General features: G+C 48.4%; 1 protein-coding gene across 1 annotated transcript in view; it reads right to left on the reverse strand.

Moving 5' to 3' along the window:
* PAFAH1B1 (platelet activating factor acetylhydrolase 1b regulatory subunit 1) overlaps positions 1-25105 on the reverse strand; it is a 126645-nt gene that overhangs the window by 40647 nt on the left and 60893 nt on the right. Inside the window, exons 3-5 of the mRNA XM_069761282.1 lie at positions 19299-19383; positions 15326-15400; positions 10792-10998 (exon numbers count right to left, since the gene is read on the reverse strand). Coding sequence (XP_069617383.1) covers positions 10792-10998; positions 15326-15400; positions 19299-19383 — 367 coding nt within the window. The remainder of the gene's footprint in view (positions 1-10791; positions 10999-15325; positions 15401-19298; positions 19384-25105) is intronic.

The raw sequence follows: 25105 nt of genomic DNA on the forward strand, positions 1-25105 counted from the left end.
ACTCATCTCCCCCTGCTTACCCTTTGCTCCAACACCGCTAGTTGGGGCTCTAGGAAGACAATCTTTAATAGGCAAGGCAACGCATCCGGGTTCCAGCACCGCCAGCTGGTTCTCGGCAGTGTTCTTGTCACAGGTACTCCCTCGTGCCAAGCCTGGTTTCAGCACCGTCAGCTGTTTCCGGGTTGTGTCAACTTCACTGAGACGCCTATGCTTGCCCCGTCGTGGGGCGGTCGAGTTAGCCAACTCCAGGGTGCCTCCAGTTTAGGAGCTTCCTATGTGGGCTGCGTGAACTGGTAGTCAAGGCTGGTTCTGTAGTGCCAGTAGGCCCAGCTCCCCCTGTAGGACTGTTGGGGTTCGGTAACTGCGGCTGCCTCGCGGCCTAGCTGTTCTCTCCTCTCCTGTGGGCCTTGGGGTCCACCACCTGGTTCCAGCACCGTCAGCTGGTTCCGGGCCGAGCCTTTGGCTTAGGTGCCTCCTCCTGGGTATCCGAGTTCCGCCAACGCCAGGCGGTCCTTGGTAGTGCTTTTAAGCGCGGGCACCTACAGCTTAGTAACCGGGTTCCAGCACCGTCAGCTGGTCCTCGGTCGTGCCATTGGCTCTTGCACACTGGGGCAACGCATCCGGGTTCCAGCACCGCCAGCTGGTTCTCGGCAGTGTTCTTGTCACAGGTACTCCCTCGTGCCAAGCCTGGTTTCAGCACCGTCAGCTGTTTCCGGGTTGTGTCAACTTCACTGAGACGCCTATGCTTGCCCCGTCGTGGGGCGGTCGAGTTAGCCAACTCCAGGGTGCCTCCAGTTTAGGAGCTTCCTATGTGGGCTGCGTGAACTGGTAGTCAAGGCTGGTTCTGTAGTGCCAGTAGGCCCAGCTCCCCCTGTAGGACTGTTGGGGTTCGGTAACTGCGGCTGCCTCGCGGCCTAGCTGTTCTCTCCTCTCCTGTGGGCCTTGGGGTCCACCACCTGGTTCCAGCACCGTCAGCTGGTTCCGGGCCGAGCCTTTGGCTTAGGTGCCTCCTCCTGGGTATCCGAGTTCCGCCAACGCCAGGCGGTCCTTGGTAGTGCTTTTAAGCGCGGGCACCTACAGCTTAGTAACCGGGTTCCAGCACCGTCAGCTGGTCCTCGGTCGTGCCATTGGCTCTTGCACACTGGGGCAACGCATCCGGGTTCCAGCACCGCCAGCTGGTTCTCGGCAGTGTTCTTGTCACAGGTACTCCCTCGTGCCAAGCCTGGTTTCAGCACCGTCAGCTGTTTCCGGGTTGTGTCAACTTCACTGAGACGCCTATGCTTGCCCCGTCGTGGGGCGGTCGAGTTAGCCAACTCCAGGGTGCCTCCAGTTTAGGAGCTTCCTATGTGGGCTGCGTGAACTGGTAGTCAAGGCTGGTTCTGTAGTGCCAGTAGGCCCAGCTCCCCCTGTAGGACTGTTGGGGTTCGGTAACTGCGGCTGCCTCGCGGCCTAGCTGTTCTCTCCTCTCCTGTGGGCCTTGGGGTCCACCACCTGGTTCCAGCACCGTCAGCTGGTTCCGGGCCGAGCCTTTGGCTTAGGTGCCTCCTCCTGGGTATCCGAGTTCCGCCAACGCCAGGCGGTCCTTGGTAGTGCTTTTAAGCGCGGGCACCTACAGCTTAGTAACCGGGTTCCAGCACCGTCAGCTGGTCCTCGGTCGTGCCATTGGCTCTTGCACACTGGGGCAACGCATCCGGGTTCCAGCACCGCCAGCTGGTTCTCGGCAGTGTTCTTGTCACAGGTACTCCCTCGTGCCAAGCCTGGTTTCAGCACCGTCAGCTGTTTCCGGGTTGTGTCAACTTCACTGAGACGCCTATGCTTGCCCCGTCGTGGGGCGGTCGAGTTAGCCAACTCCAGGGTGCCTCCAGTTTAGGAGCTTCCTATGTGGGCTGCGTGAACTGGTAGTCAAGGCTGGTTCTGTAGTGCCAGTAGGCCCAGCTCCCCCTGTAGGACTGTTGGGGTTCGGTAACTGCGGCTGCCTCGCGGCCTAGCTGTTCTCTCCTCTCCTGTGGGCCTTCGGGTCCACCACCTGGTTCCAGCACCGTCAGCTGGTTCCGGGCCGAGCCTTTGGCTTAGGTGCCTCCTCCTGGGTATCCGAGTTCCGCCAACGCCAGGCGGTCCTTGGTAGTGCCTTTAAGCGCGGGCACCTACAGCTTAGTAACCGGGTTCCAGCACCGTCAGCTGGTCCTCGGTCGTGCCATTGGCTCTTGCACACTGGGGCAACGCATCCGGGTTCCAGCACCGCCAGCTGGTTCTCGGCAGTGTTCTTGTCACAGGTACTCCCTCGTGCCAAGCCTGGTTTCAGCACCGTCAGCTGTTTCCGGGTTGTGTCAACTTCACTGAGACGCCTATGCTTGCCCCGTCGTGGGGCGGTCGAGTTAGCCAACTCCAGGGTGCCTCCAGTTTAGGAGCTTCCTATGTGGGCTGCGTGAACTGGTAGTCAAGGCTGGTTCTGTAGTGCCAGTAGGCCCAGCTCCCCCTGTAGGACTGTTGGGGTTCGGTAACTGCGGCTGCCTCGCGGCCTAGCTGTTCTCTCCTCTCCTGTGGGCCTTGGGGTCCACCACCTGGTTCCAGCACCGTCAGCTGGTTCCGGGCCGAGCCTTTGGCTTAGGTGCCTCCTCCTGGGTATCCGAGTTCCGCCAACGCCAGGCGGTCCTTGGTAGTGCTTTTAAGCGCGGGCACCTACAGCTTAGTAACCGGGTTCCAGCACCGTCAGCTGGTCCTCGGTCGTGCCATTGGCTCTTGCACACTGGGGCAACGCATCCGGGTTCCAGCACCGCCAGCTGGTTCTCGGCAGTGTTCTTGTCACAGGTACTCCCTCGTGCCAAGCCTGGTTTCAGCACCGTCAGCTGTTTCCGGGTTGTGTCAACTTCACTGAGACGCCTATGCTTGCCCCGTCGTGGGGCGGTCGAGTTAGCCAACTCCAGGGTGCCTCCAGTTTAGGAGCTTCCTATGTGGGCTGCGTGAACTGGTAGTCAAGGCTGGTTCTGTAGTGCCAGTAGGCCCAGCTCCCCCTGTAGGACTGTTGGGGTTCGGTAACTGCGGCTGCCTCGCGGCCTAGCTGTTCTCTCCTCTCCTGTGGGCCTTGGGGTCCACCACCTGGTTCCAGCACCGTCAGCTGGTTCCGGGCCGAGCCTTTGGCTTAGGTGCCTCCTCCTGGGTATCCGAGTTCCGCCAACGCCAGGCGGTCCTTGGTAGTGCTTTTAAGCGCGGGCACCTACAGCTTAGTAACCGGGTTCCAGCACCGTCAGCTGGTCCTCGGTCGTGCCATTGGCTCTTGCACACTGGGGCAACGCATCCGGGTTCCAGCACCGCCAGCTGGTTCTCGGCAGTGTTCTTGTCACAGGTACTCCCTCGTGCCAAGCCTGGTTTCAGCACCGTCAGCTGTTTCCGGGTTGTGTCAACTTCACTGAGACGCCTATGCTTGCCCCGTCGTGGGGCGGTCGAGTTAGCCAACTCCAGGGTGCCTCCAGTTTAGGAGCTTCCTATGTGGGCTGCGTGAACTGGTAGTCAAGGCTGGTTCTGTAGTGCCAGTAGGCCCAGCTCCCCCTGTAGGACTGTTGGGGTTCGGTAACTGCGGCTGCCTCGCGGCCTAGCTGTTCTCTCCTCTCCTGTGGGCCTTCGGGTCCACCACCTGGTTCCAGCACCGTCAGCTGGTTCCGGGCCGAGCCTTTGGCTTAGGTGCCTCCTCCTGGGTATCCGAGTTCCGCCAACGCCAGGCGGTCCTTGGTAGTGCTTTTAAGCGCGGGCACCTACAGCTTAGTAACCGGGTTCCAGCACCGTCAGCTGGTCCTCGGTCGTGCCATTGGCTCTTGCACACTGGGGCAACGCATCCGGGTTCCAGCACCGCCAGCTGGTTCTCGGCAGTGTTCTTGTCACAGGTACTCCCTCGTGCCAAGCCTGGTTTCAGCACCGTCAGCTGTTTCCGGGTTGTGTCAACTTCACTGAGACGCCTATGCTTGCCCCGTCGTGGGGCGGTCGAGTTAGCCAACTCCAGGGTGCCTCCAGTTTAGGAGCTTCCTATGTGGGCTGCGTGAACTGGTAGTCAAGGCTGGTTCTGTAGTGCCAGTAGGCCCAGCTCCCCCTGTAGGACTGTTGGGGTTCGGTAACTGCGGCTGCCTCGCGGCCTAGCTGTTCTCTCCTCTCCTGTGGGCCTTGGGGTCCACCACCTGGTTCCAGCACCGTCAGCTGGTTCCGGGCCGAGCCTTTGGCTTAGGTGCCTCCTCCTGGGTATCCGAGTTCCGCCAACGCCAGGCGGTCCTTGGTAGTGCTTTTAAGCGCGGGCACCTACAGCTTAGTAACCGGGTTCCAGCACCGTCAGCTGGTCCTCGGTCGTGCCATTGGCTCTTGCACACTGGGGCAACGCATCCGGGTTCCAGCACCGCCAGCTGGTTCTCGGCAGTGTTCTTGTCACAGGTACTCCCTCGTGCCAAGCCTGGTTTCAGCACCGTCAGCTGTTTCCGGGATGTGTCAACTTCACTGAGACGCCTATGCTTGCCCCGTCGTGGGGCGGTCGAGTTAGCCAACTCCAGGGTGCCTCCAGTTTAGGAGCTTCCTATGTGGGCTGCGTGAACTGGTAGTCAAGGCTGGTTCTGTAGTGCCAGTAGGCCCAGCTCCCCCTGTAGGACTGTTGGGGTTCGGTAACTGCGGCTGCCTCGCGGCCTAGCTGTTCTCTCCTCTCCTGTGGGCCTTGGGGTCCACCACCTGGTTCCAGCACCGTCAGCTGGTTCCGGGCCGAGCCTTTGGCTTAGGTGCCTCCTCCTGGGTATCCGAGTTCCGCCAACGCCAGGCGGTCCTTGGTAGTGCTTTTAAGCGCGGGCACCTACAGCTTAGTAACCGGGTTCCAGCACCGTCAGCTGGTCCTCGGTCGTGCCATTGGCTCTTGCACACTGGGGCAACGCATCCGGGTTCCAGCACCGCCAGCTGGTTCTCGGCAGTGTTCTTGTCACAGGTACTCCCTCGTGCCAAGCCTGGTTTCAGCACCGTCAGCTGTTTCCGGGTTGTGTCAACTTCACTGAGACGCCTATGCTTGCCCCGTCGTGGGGCGGTCGAGTTAGCCAACTCCAGGGTGCCTCCAGTTTAGGAGCTTCCTATGTGGGCTGCGTGAACTGGTAGTCAAGGCTGGTTCTGTAGTGCCAGTAGGCCCAGCTCCCCCTGTAGGACTGTTGGGGTTCGGTAACTGCGGCTGCCTCGCGGCCTAGCTGTTCTCTCCTCTCCTGTGGGCCTTCGGGTCCACCACCTGGTTCCAGCACCGTCAGCTGGTTCCGGGCCGAGCCTTTGGCTTAGGTGCCTCCTCCTGGGTATCCGAGTTCCGCCAACGCCAGGCGGTCCTTGGTAGTGCTTTTAAGCGCGGGCACCTACAGCTTAGTAACCGGGTTCCAGCACCGTCAGCTGGTCCTCGGTCGTGCCATTGGCTCTTGCACACTGGGGCAACGCATCCGGGTTCCAGCACCGCCAGCTGGTTCTCGGCAGTGTTCTTGTCACAGGTACTCCCTCGTGCCAAGCCTGGTTTCAGCACCGTCAGCTGTTTCCGGGTTGTGTCAACTTCACTGAGACGCCTATGCTTGCCCCGTCGTGGGGCGGTCGAGTTAGCCAACTCCAGGGTGCCTCCAGTTTAGGAGCTTCCTATGTGGGCTGCGTGAACTGGTAGTCAAGGCTGGTTCTGTAGTGCCAGTAGGCCCAGCTCCCCCTGTAGGACTGTTGGGGTTCGGTAACTGCGGCTGCCTCGCGGCCTAGCTGTTCTCTCCTCTCCTGTGGGCCTTGGGGTCCACCACCTGGTTCCAGCACCGTCAGCTGGTTCCGGGCCGAGCCTTTGGCTTAGGTGCCTCCTCCTGGGTATCCGAGTTCCGCCAACGCCAGGCGGTCCTTGGTAGTGCTTTTAAGCGCGGGCACCTACAGCTTAGTAACCGGGTTCCAGCACCGTCAGCTGGTCCTCGGTCGTGCCATTGGCTCTTGCACACTGGGGCAACGCATCCGGGTTCCAGCACCGCCAGCTGGTTCTCGGCAGTGTTCTTGTCACAGGTACTCCCTCGTGCCAAGCCTGGTTTCAGCACCGTCAGCTGTTTCCGGGTTGTGTCAACTTCACTGAGACGCCTATGCTTGCCCCGTCGTGGGGCGGTCGAGTTAGCCAACTCCAGGGTGCCTCCAGTTTAGGAGCTTCCTATGTGGGCTGCGTGAACTGGTAGTCAAGGCTGGTTCTGTAGTGCCAGTAGGCCCAGCTCCCCCTGTAGGACTGTTGGGGTTCGGTAACTGCGGCTGCCTCGCGGCCTAGCTGTTCTCTCCTCTCCTGTGGGCCTTCGGGTCCACCACCTGGTTCCAGCACCGTCAGCTGGTTCCGGGCCGAGCCTTTGGCTTAGGTGCCTCCTCCTGGGTATCCGAGTTCCGCCAACGCCAGGCGGTCCTTGGTAGTGCTTTTAAGCGCGGGCACCTACAGCTTAGTAACCGGGTTCCAGCACCGTCAGCTGGTCCTCGGTCGTGCCATTGGCTCTTGCACACTGGGGCAACGCATCCGGGTTCCAGCACCGCCAGCTGGTTCTCGGCAGTGTTCTTGTCACAGGTACTCCCTCGTGCCAAGCCTGGTTTCAGCACCGTCAGCTGTTTCCGGGTTGTGTCAACTTCACTGAGACGCCTATGCTTGCCCCGTCGTGGGGCGGTCGAGTTAGCCAACTCCAGGGTGCCTCCAGTTTAGGAGCTTCCTATGTGGGCTGCGTGAACTGGTAGTCAAGGCTGGTTCTGTAGTGCCAGTAGGCCCAGCTCCCCCTGTAGGACTGTTGGGGTTCGGTAACTGCGGCTGCCTCGCGGCCTAGCTGTTCTCTCCTCTCCTGTGGGCCTTCGGGTCCACCACCTGGTTCCAGCACCGTCAGCTGGTTCTCGGCAGTGTCTTTTGCTCTTGTACCTTCTGCTCCCCATCCTGGTTCCAGTACCGTCAGCTGGTTCCGGGCAGAGCCTTTGGCTTAGGTGCCTCCTTCTGGGTATCCAAGTTCCACCAATGTCAGGTGGTCCTTGGTAGTGCTTTCAGGCACGGGTACCTCCTGCTTAGTAACCGGGTTCCAGTAACGTCAGCTGGTCCTTGGTAGTTCCATTGGCTCTTGGACATTCGGCTACCCATCCGGGTTCCAGTACCGTCAGCTGGTTCTCGGCAGTGTCTTTTGCTCTTGTACCTTCTGCTCCCCATCCTGGTTCCAGTAACGTCATCTGGTTCCGGGCAAAGCCTTTGGCTTAGGTGCCTCCTTCTGGGTATCCGAGTTCCGCCAACGTCAGGCGGTCCTTGGTAGTGCTTTTTAGCACGGGTACCTCCTGCTTAGTAACCGGGTTCCAGTAACGTCAGCTGGTCCTCGGTAGTTCCATAGGCTCTTGAACCTTCGGGTAGCCATCCGAGTTCCAGTTCCATCAGCTGGTTCTTGGCATTTTCTCAGCCTTCTTGTACCTTCTGCTACATTTCCAAGTTGAAGACCCTAACGTCGACAATCCGGAAGACCACCCCGATGACGACGACCCGGAAGACCACCCCGATGACGACGACGACGACGACGGCGGAGACGACGACGGCTGAGACGACGACGGCGGAGATGACGACACTGGAGACGAAGACCCTGGAGACGACAACATGGAAGACCGAGAAGCAGAAGAACAAGAGGCTGCAGAACAAAGAGCAGAAGAACATTAAGCATAAGACTTAATATCAGAGCAAAAGATATTATCTAAATTATATGCAGAAGACGACTAAGCAGTGTATGGGGGTGAGTCCGTTCCTCCTCGTGGTGCCCCTGGATAAAGCCTGATGCTGCAGGCCAAACTGAACGCGGACAAATGTAACTTTTGTGACTGGCAGAACGGAAGGTGTAATCTTCCAACTTTTATAGATAACAACTACGGGAATGCCTGTCACAAATGAGAATATGATGAAGAAGTAGAATAGGAAGAATAATAACAGTGGAATAAAAAGAATATGTAGAATAGGAAGAATAATAATAGTTGAAGAAAATGAATATGAAGAATGTAATAAAAAAAAAAATAGGTAGAAGATGAAGAAGAAGATGAATAAGGTGAAGAAGTTGATGTCAAGGATGCTGATGATGATGAAGATGAAAGTGTGGGAAAAGAAAAAAAAAAAAAAGAAAAAAAAGAAGGGGAAGGGCGTGGAATAGTGAAACATCAATATCTGACAAAATAAAAAAAATTTACATACTCAATATCTTTTTCAATCCGAACTTCTTTAAAAAAAAAAAAAAAACATGCTATTCTATTTGATTGGACTAATCCTCATTGCCTTTAATGTCTCCGCCACCTCCCCCATACATCCTACATTATTCTTAGTTGTTTTCCTTCAGGTAGAATGAACCTACAAGGAAAGAAAGGGTTTATTTTAATTCCGATATTTTGGTCCCATTGACTTGCATTGGGATCGGGTATCGGTATCGGCGATATCCGATATTTTTTGAATATCGGCCGATCCAAACCGATACCGATACTTTCCGATATCGGAAGGTATCGCTCAACACTAGTGAAGACATAATACCAGTAACACTAGTTGTTCAGCCACAAGTATTAAATGATTTTCTAGTTATGTGTTTGTGAGGACATGTCCACAAGGGCAGAGCTAAGCAAACAAGTAAAAGTGAAGGATAACGTTTCACACTAAGTTTCAGAGGCTATAAGGCTGGGTTCACAGTACGTTTCCCCAGTCCGTTAGACAGACTGCGTTACACCGCGGCATAACACAGTGTAACGTAGTCCGTTAATGCCGCCATTAATGTCGGACGCATCGCTAGCGCGTGCCCAAAATGATCTGCAGCGTTTCCGGGTCCGTCACCGCTAGCGCAGATAGAGCATGTGCTAGCTTTATCTGCGCTAGCGTAAATCACATTTCGGCACTTGTGTTAACGCAGCCCGTTTAACGAATGTGTTGAACGGGCTGCTTTAACGCAATGTGAACTTAGCCTAACAGAGGGAACTACTGTCACTACACAAGCCATACACACTGTACATATTACATACAGCAAGTATTGAACACCATCAATAGTAAAAATATATGTTTGTGTGTATGTATGTTGTGTGTGTGTATGTATGTTGTGTATGTATCTATCTATCTATCTATCTATATATCTCACCAGATGTTGGTAACAACCCATCCAATCCACACAAGCAAAGAAATCAAACCACACATGTCCAAAAATTTAAGTTATGATTAATAAGTAGTAACACCCGGAAAAAGTATAGAACACGCTTACTGAAATCTAATGCTCTGTACAAAACCCTTTGTTAGTGATGACAGATTCAAGACACCTCCTGTATAGAGACACTAATCGCAGGCATTGCTCAGGTGTGATTTTGGCCAATTGGGCTCCTGTGAACTATGAGCTTTAGCTCCTTCCATATATTTTCTATAAGATTTAGTTCAGATGATTGGCTCGGCCATTCTAGCAGTTTTATTTTCTCTCTCTGAAACCACTTAAAGGGACACTGTCACCTGAATTTGGAGGGAACAATCTTCAGCCATGGAGGCGGGGTTTGGGGGTTTTTGATTCACCCTTTCCTTACCCACTGGCTGCATGCTGGCTGCAATATTGGATTGAAGTTCATTCTCTGTCCTCCATAGTACACGCCTGCGCTGTGCAAGATTGCCTTGTGCAGGCATGTACTACGGAGGACAGAGAATGAACTTCAATCCAATATTGCAGCCAGCAGGTAAGGAAAGGGTGAATCAAACACCCGAAAACCCCGCCTCTATGGCTGAAGATTGTTCCCTCCAAATTCAGGTGACAGTGTCCCTTTAAGAGTGGACTTTGTTGTGTGTTTGGGATCACTGTCTGAGGCCAAGTACACATTAGCGTTTCTGTGTGCAACGGTATCTGCATGCGCAAAAAACATGCCAAAACGCTTCCAAACATCTTACGCATGATGCCAAAAAAGACCCACTGCGTGTGCATGCGTTTGCATTGTTTATGCGCATGGTGGAGGTGGTGACATTATTTCCTGGACATGCGCAGTCTGAAGTACGCCAACGTATTGAACACATGCGTATGCAGGTCCTTTCGTAACAATGCGTTCCCAGTTGTTTCCCAGTTGTCTGAAATATTGTGGAGAGCTTTAGGTCATGGGCGGTTTATGGTGAAATGATGTTCTTTCCACTTTCGGATTATGGGCCCAACACAACAGTGTTTACTGGAATCTTCATTAGTTTAGAAATTTATCTGTAACAAATGCCATCAGTTTGTTTTGAAAACAATAAGGCTGTGAAGGTCTTGAGACAGCCCAGTCGTTTTACCCAACACAGATGTTTCTTGAGTGGCACCTAGGTAATTAGACACCTTTTTATCGGTCATCAGTTGATATTTTTCACTAAGTGGCAGGATTACTTTCTAAATATTTATACATTTTAGCTGGTGTAATAATAATAATACTTAATTTACAAACATCTATGGCTTGATTTCTTTGCCTACGTTGATTCGATAGGTTGTTACAGATATCAAGTGAGACTTTCATGCCAATAGCACAATTAGAAATATTTAATTAGAAAATTGGTGACGCGTTCAATACTCATTTCACCTGCTGTATATACACCTGTAGCAAAGTTATAAAATTTAATTCATTTCATTGTATAACATTATCCGGATCACACTCCTCTCTCTGGCTCAGTGAAAACAATGGAGGACATGAATCAATGCTAAATAACAGAAAAGACCTTTATCACCCAAGCAGTTATTGCACGATGATTGAGTAATGAACTGTCTGACAACCAATGAGGAATAAATTCTACATTTGTTGAACAGCATAATCTACAAGTAAGAATACCTTAATTGTTGCATCCTCTGAAGCAGTGACCATAACACTAAACACTGGATGGAAAATGACACGAGTGACAGGACTCCGGTGACCACTAAGTGCATATTTTTCAGGAGGGCGTGGTATCCATTCTTTGGGGTCTCTCTTCTGACCAATTGGTCCTCCAGATGTAAATTCTTCTTTTGCTTCATTTAGCTTTGATTCTAATTCCATTACCTAAGGATCCATATAAAACGCTGAATTAATTGACCAACAGATAACCTTATCTTAATTCAATAAAGGGGTTGTACATTTTCAGCTAAACCCATGCCAGGTTTTTTTCCTTTATTTATAGTGTAGGCGGCAGCTGATGAAGACCCCCATCAGCCTCTCCTGCTGTCACTTATTAGCAGCAGCAGGGATAGGCTGATGGGAGTAATAGTCCCATGAGCCGCTGCCTGCTGTCTCTTATCACATAAATGTAAAGGTACCATCACACTGGGCAACTTTTGAACGATAACGATAGCGATCCGTGACGTCCTGGATAGCAATCTTGTTGTGTTTGACACGCAGCAGCGATCAGGATCCTACTATGACATCGCTGGTCGGAGCTAGAAAGCCAGAACTTTATTTCGTCGCTGGATCACCCGCTGTCATCGCTGGATCGGCGTGTGTGACGCTGATCCAGCGATGTGTTCACTTGTAACCAGGGTAAACATTGGGTTACTAAGCGCAGGGCCGCTCTTAGTAACCCGATGTTTACCCTGGTTACCATTGTATATGTAAAAAAAAAAAAAAAAAACACTACATATTCACATTCCGTTGTCTGTCACGTCCCCCGCCGTCAGCTTCCCGCACTGACTGTCGGCGCCGGCCGGCCGTAAGGCAGAACACAGCTGTGACGTCATGACGTCACCGCTGTGCTCTGCTTTACGGCCGGCCGGCGCTGACAGTCAGTGCGGGAAGGTGACGGCGGGGGACGTGACAGACACCGGGATGTAAGTATGTACTGTTTTTTTTTTTACATTTACAATGGTAACCAGGGTAAACAGCCCTGCGCTTAGTAACCCGATGTTTACCCTGGTTACCCGGGGACTTCGGCATCGTTGGTCGCTGGAGAGCTGTCTGTCTGACAGCTCTCCAGCGACCACACAACGACTTACCAATGATCACGGCAAGGTCGTATCGCTGGTCGTGATCGTTGGTAAATAGTTTAGTGTAACGGTACCTTAACTCATCATTCTCCCCTGCTCACACCGATTTCCAGCAGAGCAGGGGAGAATGATGAGAACAGCGCTTACTGTAACGCTTCTTCCCTGGCGGCAGTCCATGTGGTACTGATGTGGCACACAGATGCCACACGTGTGCTGCAAGTATTACACACAGGGACACTGACCTCTCCGGTACTGGAAATATCAGGACGTGTGAAAGGGGCCTTATTAGTGGGTTTTTATGTTTGGCTGCTGTCACACACTAAAAGACACTTTATTGCAAAAAATAGTTTTTGCATCACATTTTGAGAGCTATAATTTTTCCATATTTTGGCCCACAGTCAGGTAAGGTCTTGTTTTTTGTTGGACGAGTTGACATTTTTATTGGTACCATTTTTGGGCACATGACATTTTTTGATCGCTTTCTATTCCCATTTTTGGGAGGCAGAATGAAAAAAAATAAATCAGCAATTCTTGAATTTCTTTTTTTGGGGATGGGGCGCCTTTATACTGTTTTGTGTGGGGTAAAATTGATAAAGCAGTTTTATTCTTCAGGTCAGTACGATTACAGGGATACCTCATTTATTTATGTTTTGACTAGTGTTGAGCGATACCGTCCGATACTTGAAAGTATCGGTATCGGATAGTATCGGCCGATACCCGAAAAATATCGGATATCGCCGATACCGATATCCGATACCAATACAAGTCAATGGGACATCAAGTATCGGAAGGTATTCTCATGGTTCCCAGGGTCTGAAGGAGAGGAAACTCTCCTTCAGGCCCTGGGATCCATAGGGATGTGTAAAATAAAGAATTAAAATAAAAAATATTGATATATTTACCTCTCCGGCGGCCCCTGAACTCAGCGCGGGTAACCGGCAGGCTTCGTTGTTCAAAATCAGCGCTTTTAGGACCTGAGAATCACGTCCCGGCTTCTGATTGGTCGCGGGCCGCCCATGTGACCGCCACGCGACCAATCACAAGCCGCGACGTCACCGCAAGCTATTAACGCGCTCATTTTTAAAAATGAGCGCGTTAATGACTTTCAAAGACGTAGCGGCTTGTGATTGGTCGCGTGGCGGTCACATGGGCGGCCCGCGACCAGTCAGAAGCCGGGACGTGATTCTCAGGTCCTAAAAGCGCTGATTTTGAACAACGAAGCCTGCCGGTTACCCGCGCTGAGTTCAGGGGCCGCCGGAGAGGTAAATATATCAATATTTTTTATTTTAATTCTTTATTTTACACATCTCTATGTATCTGATACCGATACCCGATACCACAAAAGTATCGGATCTCGGTATCGGAATTCCGATACCGCAAGTATCGGCCGATACCCGAGTCTTGCGGTATCGGAATGCTCAACACTAGTTTTATCGCTTTTGTGCAATAAAAACTATTTTATAGAAGAAAAAAATCGTTTTTGCATCGCTTTATTCTGAGACCTATATCTCTTATTTTTCTGCTGATGGAGCTGTGTGGAGGCTCGTTTTTTGCGGGACAAGATGACGTTTTCAGTTGTACCATGTTTATTTATATCCGTCTTTTTGATCGCGTGTTAGTCCACTTTTTGTTCAGCGGTATGACGATAAAGCATCGTTTTTTGCCTTGTTTTTTATTTTTTATGGTGTCAGTCAGTTGACACCCGGCGGCGATCACTCAGACGTAATGATCCGTCCATGATCAAATTGGCAAAGGTCACATGGAAGGTTCATTATGTCCGATGTCAGAAAGGGGTTCAGGTCTATGTGATTAACAGAGAAAGAGGAGAGCTTTTCACAGCTATTTCCATCAGTATCCCTGACAGAGTAGAGACGGAGCACGCACAACTCTGCACCATTCCAGATGGTTCCAGCTATTGGATCCTCTGATCAGCAACCTATCTCATGTTTTATGGGTAGGGAATAACTTTTTGAGAATATCCATTTAACTTGACCAATCTCAAGTCCAAAGTTCCTGCATTTAATGATATATTTAAATGATTTTCTATTAACCCCTTAACAATGAATAGTGTACATATGTTTCATATGGCCACTAAGGTAGTATGAAGCAGACTCCATAGCCAGTGTTGGCTGTGTTACATAGGCTACAAATCACCAAAATTCAGCTTTTTTCACGAGTCTCATGCATATTTTTGCACATCAGACTTAACACGTTATCAGAAGTGATAGGCTATGTTCACACGTTGCGTCCTGTCCCTGCGGGTTCTCCCACAGCGGATTTCATAAATCTGCAGGGCAAACCCGCTGCGGTTATCCCTGCAGATTTATCGCGGTTTGTCCTGCGGGTTCCGCTGCGGGATTTTACTCCTACTATTGATGCTGCATATGCAGCAATATGCAGCATCAATAGTAATGTTAAAAATAATAAAATCATGATATACTCACCCTCTGACGTCCCGATCTCCTCGGCGCTGCAGGCAGCGGTCCGGTTCCAAACATGCTGTGCGACCAGGACCTTCGTGACGTCACGGTCATGTGACCGCGACGTCACCGCAGGTCCTGGTCGCATAGCAAACTTGAGACCGGACGGCCGCGTGCAGCGCTGAGACTTCAGCGGTGAGTATAACATTTTTTATTTTAATTCTTTTTTTTAACCACAAATATGGTTCCCGGGGCCTGGAGGAGAGTCTCCTCTCCTCCAGCCCGGGTATAACCCGCACATTATCCGCTTACTTCCCGCATGGTGTGCACAGCCCCATGTGGGAAGTAAGCGGATCAATGCATTTCTATGGGTGCAGAATCGCTGCGATTCTGCACAAAAGTGACATGCTGCGGGTTTTTAACCGCTGCGTTTCTGCGTGGTTTTTCCCGCAGCATGTGCACAGCGGTTTGCGGTTTCCATTGGTTCACATGTAAACGCAATGGAAACTGCAGCGGACCCGCAGCGGCAAAATCGCTGCGGTTCCGCGGTAAAAACCGCAACGTGTGAACATGGCCATAGGCTACCAGAGGCATGATCGACATGCATTGGGCTAAATTGATTTGACTTTTCTTTTTCAATCTATGCAAACTTATTTTATGTCACTGGCATCAAAAAGATGAGCATTGCCAATCATTTACATTGCTCTAAACAGGGGATACTTAGTCAATTGCTATACACATGCATTTCAAGATTTGCACCCATTTGGCAAGCTCAAAACCGTAGCCCCCATCCTCCAGTGCAAGAGAGCAACCCATCGGTATGCTTGGGATTTACCCTTTTCTGGGCACTTATTTTTGCCCCCGGCCTGCAACCGATATGCTCTTTGTGAAAATAATATTTGAACTCTGCTGAAAAGTATTCACTGCAGCCTCTGTTTTCGCTACTCGAGTATCTAGATACTTTCACACACAAAATATTGTCCAATGTACCTTCTTTTGTAATCTGATAACAGATGTCCATTTCTTCTCCAGTAGGCCCGCATACTTCTTGTCTAACTCTTCATTCTGAAATACAACACATTGAACAGGAGAATTTACAATATCAATGAAGAAATATCCTTCAAATATTTTACGTAAATTCATTATATATTATGCCGGGTGCCCACAATCCGGAAATAGCAGCTCTTTGGACACAATGCATGTTCGCTGTCTTCTATTGAACGCAGATGAATCTGCATGTGTCCACTGAACCGTGCGGATTTACTGCACCCAATACATTCTATTGATTCATTTCTCTTGCAGAGACCAGTGTCTCCACAAAAGAAATGGACAGGCTGCGGTCTGGAAAGACGCACCACGTCAGTGTCCGCGGGTGATCTGCAGGTTTATGTGGATACATAGTGGACATGAGATTTCTTGAAATCCCATCCACTATGCTGCCACGACTGGCCGCTGAGGGTTTGATGCTGCATAAATATTTGTGCGAATGTTAGTGGGAAAACTTCTTTATGACATTTGTCGTAATAATACCTCCCTGTGCCTATTTGACCAGGGATGGATTGTTACTTTTTTTAATGCGACCGAAGTCACAGTGATCGCATTAAAACTCCGGCACCATCTGGGTAGATGGGGTCGTCATCCTGGGGCAGTCGCTGATCTCTCAACTACAATCGTTGTGATTGGCTGTTCATGCTGTGATGCTATTGGCAGCATTTCTCTGTTTCAGGAGCACAGATCATAGGCTGGTGCCTGACAAAGCCAGGTATGGCCTGAACCAGCTCTGTTTGGTGAAATTGATTACATCGATCGCACCAATTACAGGGCACAGCCGCGGTGTGACAGCGCTGTGACCTGCATTAGGATCGGAGCTGTAAGAGCACCAATCCTAGGCTGGAGCCTGGGAACGCCAGCATCACGAGGGCCAGCACCGATTGGCGCTTTCATCTGTACTCAGGATGCAGGGATAAGCGGCATACAAGCCCTTCAGATAGATCCATACACAGCACAGCATTAAGCACAGCTGAAAAGGCACAGCACTCAACTGTGTCCCTCTGCATTGATGGGATCTCAAAACCCAGATTTCTACTGAAGACGTGACTATGATAGCCGAAAAGTTTCTTAAAATGTTAGGAATTGTTTAATCCAAGCATCTTTGCTACAGAACAATGAAATAGATACATCCCTGTATCAGAAGCCAATCGACCGTCCAACATACCTTAAATGGGACAGTTTCCATCAAAAACACAAATTCTATTGTCTACAGTCATAGCCAGAAGTTTTGAGAATGACACCAAAATTATATTTTCACATGATCTGCTGCCCTCTGGTTTTTATTAGTGTTTGTCTGATGTTTATATCACATACAGAAATATAATTGCAATCATATTATGAATACCAATAGGTTATATTGACAGTTAGAATGAGTTAATGCAGCAAGTCAATATTTGCAGTGTTGACCATTCTTCTTCAAGACCTCTGCAATTCTCCCTGGCATGCTCTCAATCAACTTCTGGACCAAATCCTGACTGATAGCAGTCCATTCTCACATAATCAATGCTTGCATTTTGCCAGAATTTGTTGGTTTTTGTTTGTCCACCCGTCTCTTGATGATTGACCACAAGTTCTCAATGGGATTAAGATCTGGGGAGTTTCCAGGCCATGGACCCAAAATCTCTATGTTTTGTTCCATGAGCCATTTAGTTATCACCTTTGCTTTATGGCAAGGTGCTCCATCATGCTGGAAAAGGCATTGTTGGGCGCCAAACTGCTCTTGGACGGTTGGGAGAAGTTGCTCTTGGAGGACATTCTGGTACCATTCTTTATTCATGGCTGTGTTTTTAGGCAAGACTGAGTGAGCCGATTCCCTTGGCTGAGAAGCAACCCCACACATGAATGGTTTCAGGATGCTTTACAGTTGGCATGAGACAAGACTGGTGGTAGCGCTCACCTCTTCTTCTCCAAATAAGCTGTTTTCCAGATGTCCCAAACAATCGAAAAGGGGATTCATCAGAGAAAATGACTTTGCCCCAGTCCTCAGCAGTCCACTCCCTGTACCTTTTGCAGAATATCAGTCGGTCCCCGATGTTTTTTCTGGAGAGAAGTGGCTTCTTTGCTGCCCTCCTTGAAACCAGGCCTTGCTCAAAGAGTCTCCGCCTCACAGAGCGTGCAGAAGCACTCACACCAGCCTGCTGCCATTCCTGAGCAAGCTCTGCACTGCTGGTAGTCCGATCCTGCAGCTGAAACAGTTTTAAGATACGGTCCTGGCACTTGCTGGTCTTTCTTGGGCGCCCTGGAGCCTATTTGACAACAATGGAAGCTCTCTCCTTGAAGTTCTTGATGATGCGATAGATTGTTGACTGAGGTGCAATCTTTGTAGCTGTGATACTCTTCCCTGTTAGGCCATTTTTGTGCAGTGCAATGATGGCTGCACGTGTTTCTTTAGAGATAACCATGGTTAACTGAAGAGAAACAATGATACCAAGCACCAGCCTCCTTTTAAAGTGTCCAATGATGTCATTCTTACTTAATCATGACTGATTGATCGCCAGCCCTGTCCTCATCAACACCCACACCTGTGTTAATGGATCAAGCACTAAAACGATGTTAGCTGCTCCTTTTAAGGCAGGACTGCAATGATGTTGAAATGTGTTTTGGGGGTTAAAGTTCATTTTCTGGGCAAATATTGACTTTGCAAGTACAGTAATTGCTGTTAAGCTGATCACTGACATTCAGGAGTATATGCAAATTACCATTAGAAAAAATGAAGCAGTAGACTTTGGAAAAATTAATATTTGTCTCATTCTCAAAACTTTTGGCCATGACTGTACAGCCAAGCCATCAGATACAATCGTATATGTTCCAACCCCATGGATAGAGAAACACCATGGTGGCCTCAGAAAGACTTTTTTGAATCAGGGTTACCATCCAAGAATTGAAAACCATATTACAAGAGCCACCAGAAAATCAAGGAATCATCTCATATTACAAGGCTAAAGAACAAAATTACTGGGTGCCTCTAGTAGTCACCTACAATCCAAATCTGAAAGTGCTAAGGGGAGCTGCTCTGTTTTAGGCAGCCCCCAAATCTAAGAAGAATCATTGTCAGAAGCTCCCTGTCCTCTCCAACAGCTACAGGAACCTTTCCCGCAACCAGAAAAAAAAAAATGTAAAACCTGTCCATTAATAATGATCACGGACACAATAAAGATCCCCAACTCACATCAGGACTACAAGATCCCAGGTACTTTCAGCTGCATCACATCTAAGGTGGTGTACTTAATTATTTGTACTAAATGTCTAACCGGGGGTCTGTATGTGGGGGAGACAGGGCCAAAGCTTAGAACAAGGATGAATTCTCAGCGCTATACAATCAGAGAAAAAAATAAATACAATTTAACTATGGCCAAACATATTTGGACATGAAACGACTTGTATTAAAAAGTTTTAACTTCAAATCTCAGAAAGATCTGGGAGTATAAACTTATGACAGCCTTTGACACTCCGTGCAGGAATGAATGTGTTGCGTGGATTTATGTTGTTCTACATCAATTAAGGAATTTGCTCCTCAGACCTTGTGGGGGTATCACAACAAAGAACCAGACCCCAAATCGGTAAAAAAATAAAACTTTCACACTCCTCCTCTATGAACTGTTCCAATATTTACGGGCAAAACCGGTTTATCTTTTTCCCATAATGATAGCTCTGCTTCACGTCATTTGTCTTATCTATTGCATCATTTCTGTGCCCTGTTGTGTAGAAATAATGTGACTTCAGATTTTGTGTTACTCTATGACTGATGAAGAGACCGGAGTAGTCTCAAAAGCTTGCAATTTGTTACCAACTTTATGGTTAGCCACTAGAAGGTATCAACCACTGAGGACTCAATTCTAAATGTTTTTCCATCTACTGGCTAACACTGTACCAAGATATAAATCTTTCCTGTAAGTAAATTGTAAGATCTTACCATATCCAGTTCTGCCTCCTTCTTGAAAACAGAGTATGCCTCTTCATAGCCATTAGAACGGAGATAGTCTGCTATAGCTCGATTTCTGAAAAGAACGATAGTTGTATTAGAACTATGAAAAAAAGGACCTCTCAGCTTTGTGTAGACAATGTATTATGGCTGTTTAGATAAATTATACAAGATATGGTAGAGAAGTTTGTTAATATGAAAATATGCTGATATGCGGAGAGCAAGCACAGTTTTACCTAATTCTAAGCAGCTAGACTAATGTATAAAGCACCCATAAAGCTCTGGCCCGTGGGCCAAATCTGGCCCTCAGGATAATTATATCTGGCCCACAACACCGGGGACTATGTGGGGCCATTATACTGTATTAAGCACTATGTGCGGCCATTAAACTGTATGGAGGGCTATGTAGGGCCCATTAATCTGTGGAGGACTGTGTGGATCACCATTGGTGCATCATACTGTGTCCCCATACTTTGCTGGGGGGTACAGTATGTGGGGGGTACTGTGGAGGAATTCACTGTATCAATGTGTTGGGGGGGGGGAGGGCACTTGTTGGCATCACACTTTATTACCTGTATTTATTAATTCAAGGTTTGTTTTCCCCCCTTTGTTATTACATATTTAAATTAGGTCATATGCATTTTACTATTCTTTAACTCCTTAATGACCGTCAATACGCCTTTTTAACTGACCTGAGATATGAGAGAATAGCCTCCCCATACAGGTGACAATGCAGCAGCTGTCGGCTGTACATTATAGCTAACAACTTGCTGTAGCAGTCACCATCAGTGTCTGCACCATCCAAATTGTTTAACCCCTTAGATGCTGCTGTCAATAGTCATTATAAATGGTTAGAGTGTGGAGGCTCTCTCTTTATCCCAGTTGGTGCCCTCACATCATGATTGTGTGGTCCTGATATTTGCCATGGCAATTCACAACCAAATAGCAGCCTTACAATCTGCCGGCTGTTGTAACCTGTTCAGAAGTTAGCAGCATTTAGGTGGTAAAAATACACATTTTCATTTCTGTCATGCCACTTTGCATTAATTCCTGTAAAGCACCTGAAGAGTTAACTACCTGACTGCAGTTTTCAATATGTCAGGGGGTGCTGCTTTTAAAATGTTATCACTTTTGGGGGTTTCCCAATATATGGGACCCTAAAGGTACTTCAAACATGGATAAGTCACTAAAAAAAAAAATTGTACATTTCCTTGAAAAAAAAAAATGAATAATTACTGCTACATTTTTTAACCTCCTAAAATGCTAACAAAATAAAACATTTCACAAACGATACTGATGTAAAGCAGACATTTGGGAAATATTAGTTATTAATGTTTTGCTGTGGTATGACTATCTGGATTACAGGAATAATCAAAGTCTGAAAATTGCGAATTGATTTTTGTAGCATTTTTTTTTTTTTACAATTGAAATCAGTAGGGACAAACGTGCTGCATACACTGGGAATCCTTAGAATGAACTGCATATGACCAACAAGAAAGGGTTTCTTCTCATTATGATTAAACCTAAGGGTACATGCCCGCGATCCGGAATACAAGAGTTTTAGATGCAGTTCATCTGTGCAGAGTCCAAAATGCTGCGTTCTAGGTTACAAGTACAGTGGATGGGATTTATAGAAATCCCATGCCCACTGTGCTTCTATCTGACTCTGGGTAAACTCACCCACGGCGCGGGTTTATGAGCCACAGCATGTCAATCATCCGAAGCGGGACGCTAGTCTCCACTGCACAGTCTCACCCATAGCCATTCATTACATGAGGTAAATCCGCATGGTTCAATGAACACATACAGATTTACCTGCGTAACTAGAACCAGCAAAATCTGCTGCATTCATAACGCTGCAATATCCTGATCATGGGCACATAAGCCAAAAATGCACTTTTTTGCAGCTGCGTTTTTCCTGCCAAGAGATGCAGAAATGTCTGCATCCATTTACTAAACGTGTGCACATAGCCTTTAATATACACAAATTGATAGACCAAGGCTAGACATTTAGGCACACGAGCAGTTAATGGGTGCAGAAATGTCTTCATTATTTCTGCATCTCAGAGAAAGAAGGGAAAAAAAACAGCAGCAAAAATGCATGTTTTTGCCGTGCACTTTTTGACTGATTTGAGCAAGGTCAATTGTGAAAAACGCCAATGCCAACAGAATACAGCAAATTGACAAGCTGCAGATTTTCTGTACCAAATCTGCAACTCAAAAATCATCATCGTGGGCATTGCTCTAGGTTTCTCATTTACTTTGCTGGTATCACGAGTACTTCAGGTTTTGCTAGCAATCAGCATGGCAAAAACGCACCAAATCTGCATTGTCTGCACAAGGCCTAAACAGGTTCTCTCAGTATCAACAAGCCTAAAGGTACCGTCACATATAACGATATCGTTAACGATATCGTTGCTTTTTGTGACATAGCAACGATATCATTAAGGAAATCGTTATGTGTGACAGCAACCAACGATCAGGCCCCTGCTGGAAGATCGTTGGTCGCTAAGGAAAGTCCAGAACTTTATTTGGTCGCTGAACTTCCCGCTGACATCGCTGGATCGGCGTGTGTGACGCCGATCCAACGATGTCTTCACTGGTAACCAGGGTAAACATCGGGTTACTAAGCGCAGGGCCGTACTTAGTAACCCAATGTTTACCCTGGTTACCAGCGTGAACGTTAAAAAAACAAACACTACATACTTACCTTCCGCTGTCTGTCCCCGGCGCTGTGCTTCTCTGCACTCCTCCTGCATCCTGTGTCAGCACCAGCCAGCCGGAAAGCAGAGCACAGCGGTGACGTCACCGCTCTGCTTTCCGGCTGACCGGCGCTGACAGTGCAGAGGAAAGCACAGCGCTGGAGGACAGACAGCGGAAGGTAACTATGTAGTGTTTGTTTTTTTAACGTTTACGCTGGTAACCAGGGTAAACATCGGGTTACTAAGCGTGGCCCTGCACTTAGTAACCCGATGTTTTCCCTGGTTACCAGGGACCTCGGGATCGTTGGGTCGCTGGAGAGCTGTCTGTGCGACAGCTCTCCAGCGACCAAACAGTGACGCTGCAGCGATCGACATCGTTGTCGGTATCGCTGCAGCGTCGCTTAGTGTGACGGTACCTTAACAGACCTGTCTGAATGGAGCAGATTGTATATACAGGTGCTTCTCACAAAATTAGAATATCAAAAAGTTAATTTTAGTTCTTCAATACAGAAAGTGAAACTCATTATACAGAGTCATTACAAACAGAGTGATCTATTTCAAGTGTTTATTTCTGTTAATGTTGAGGATTATAGCGTACAGCCAATGAAAACCCAAAAGTCATTATCTCAGTAAATTGGAATACCGTATATACTCGAGTATAAGCCGAGAATTTCAGCCTTTTTTTAGGCTGAAATTGCCCCTCTCGGCTTATACTCGAGTCATACCCAGGGGTCGGCAGGGGAGGGGGAGCGGAGCTGTGTAATATAACTCACCTGCTCCTGGCGCCGTCCCTGCTGGTCCCTGGTTCCCGGGCGCCGGCAGCTTCTTCCAGAAGTGAGCGGTCACATGGTACCACTTATTACAGTAATAAATATGGACCCTACTCCACTCCCATAGGGGAGTCATGGGGGAGACGGCTGACTTGATTGATGTCCATAAGGCAGTCACTGACATACTCCACAAGGAGGGTAAGCTACAAAAGGTCATTGTTAAAGAAGTCTGCTGTTCTCAGAGTGCTGTATCCAAGCATATTAATGAAAAAGTTGAGAGGAAGGAAAAAGTGTGGTAGAAAAAGGTGCACAAGAAACCTGGATAACCGAAGCCTTGAAAGGATTGTTAAGAAAAGACCATTCAAAAACTTGAGGGAGATTCACAAGGAGTGGAATCATTGGTGCTGAAGTCATTGCTTCAGGAGCCACCACACACACACACACACACACACACACACGTATCCAGGACATGGGCTACAAGTGTCGCATTCCTTGTGTCAAGTCACTCATGACCAATAGACAAAGCCAGAAGCGTCTTACCTGGGCCAAGGAGAAAAAGAACTGGACTGTTGCTCAGTGGTCTAAGGTGTTGATTTCAGATGAAAGTGAATTTTGCATTTAATTTGGAAGTCAAAGCCCTAGAGTGTGGAGGAAGAGTGGAGAGGCCACAATCCAAGCTGCTTGAGGTCTAGTGTGAAGTTTCCACAATCAGTGATGGTTTGGGGAGCCATGTCATCTGCTGGTGTAGGTCCACTGGGTTTTATCAAGACCAAAATCAGCACAGCCGTCTACCAGGAAATTTTAGAGCACTTCATGCTTCCCTCTGCCGGCAAGCTTTTTGGAGATGGAAATTTCATTCTCCAGCAGGACTTGGCACCTGTCCACACTGCCAAACGTACCAATACCTGGTTTAAAAAACAACAGTATCACTGTGCTTGATTGGCCAGCAAACTCGCCTGACCTTAACCTTATAGAGAATCTATGGTGTATTGTCAAGAGGAATATGAGACACCAGACCCAACAATGCAGATGAGCTGAAGGCTGCTATCAGAGCAACCTGGGCTTCCATAACACCTCAGCAGTGCCACAGGCTGATCACCAACATGCCACGCCGCACTGATGCAGTAATAGATGCAAAAGGAGCCCCGACCAAGTACTGAGTGCATTTACTGAACATACATTTCAGTAGGCCAACATTTCTGATTTTAAAATAATTTTTCAAGCTGGTGTTATGAAGTATTCTGATTTACTGAGATAATGACTTCTGTGTTTTCATTAGCTCTAAGCCAGTGGTCCCCAACCTTTCTGACCTTGAGAGCCACATTCAGCTTAGAGAGAAGGTCGCAGGCCACATTCAGCACAGAGAGGGTCGCGAGCCACATCCAGCTCCCGCCCCCCTTCAAAGTAGCGTCAACCAAAGCCCCCATTACAGGTATAATGATAACCAAAGCTTTTCTACAGAAAACACTCCAGAGCAGTACACCGAGATCCAGGGGTTCACACAATACCCCCATTCAGTATTCTCCCAACACACTGTCCCATCCAGCTTTGAGCACCTCCTCTAAAAGGTAGTACAAACCTCCAGCGTACCATACCTAAAACATCTCTAAACCCCTAAGACCAGTACATGTGCATCCAGATCTGCAATTCTGTGCAGGGCTACTCACAGAATTCACCATTTTGAGATGCAGTCTTCATACCTGTTTGCTAGACCTGGACCTAATGCATCAAGCTGGCAAACAGTCGCGAGCCACAATTCATGGGGCCGCGAGCCACATGTGGCTCCCGAGCTACAGGTTGGGGAGCCCTGCTCTAAGCCATAATCATAAACATTAACAGAAATAAACACTTGAAATAGATCACGGTTTGTAATGACTATAAAATATAGGTGTTTCACTTTCTGAATTTAAGAACTGAAATAAATTAACTTTTTGATGATATTCTAATTTTGTGAGAAGCACCTGTATGTTACTGCCTAAAATGCACCCAGAGTAGCTTGTATATGCCGTAAGTCTATCCACAGCCAGATTGTACAGGATAGTGTTCCTGGAAGTATACTGTAAAACAATTTTAGGTGCAGACAAAATCTGAACACATTCACATTTGACCCTTTTAAAGTTTTACTCCCTACTAAAATTGTTAATGGCCATCAAGCCAATACAAGTTACTGAAAGGTCAAAAATTATGTCACTTTTACAAGGTTGTCCCAGAAAACGTTTTCCTGTAAGTACATCAGAAGCACATAAGGGGCTACTGTCGAGCCTCTGATGCGATGTCTTTTCTTAACGGAACTCAGCGGTTCTGCCTATGTAGACTGTGCAAACCT

Source organism: Ranitomeya imitator, chromosome 3, assembly GCF_032444005.1.
Source record: "Ranitomeya imitator isolate aRanImi1 chromosome 3, aRanImi1.pri, whole genome shotgun sequence".
Taxonomy (NCBI): domain Eukaryota; kingdom Metazoa; phylum Chordata; class Amphibia; order Anura; family Dendrobatidae; genus Ranitomeya; species Ranitomeya imitator.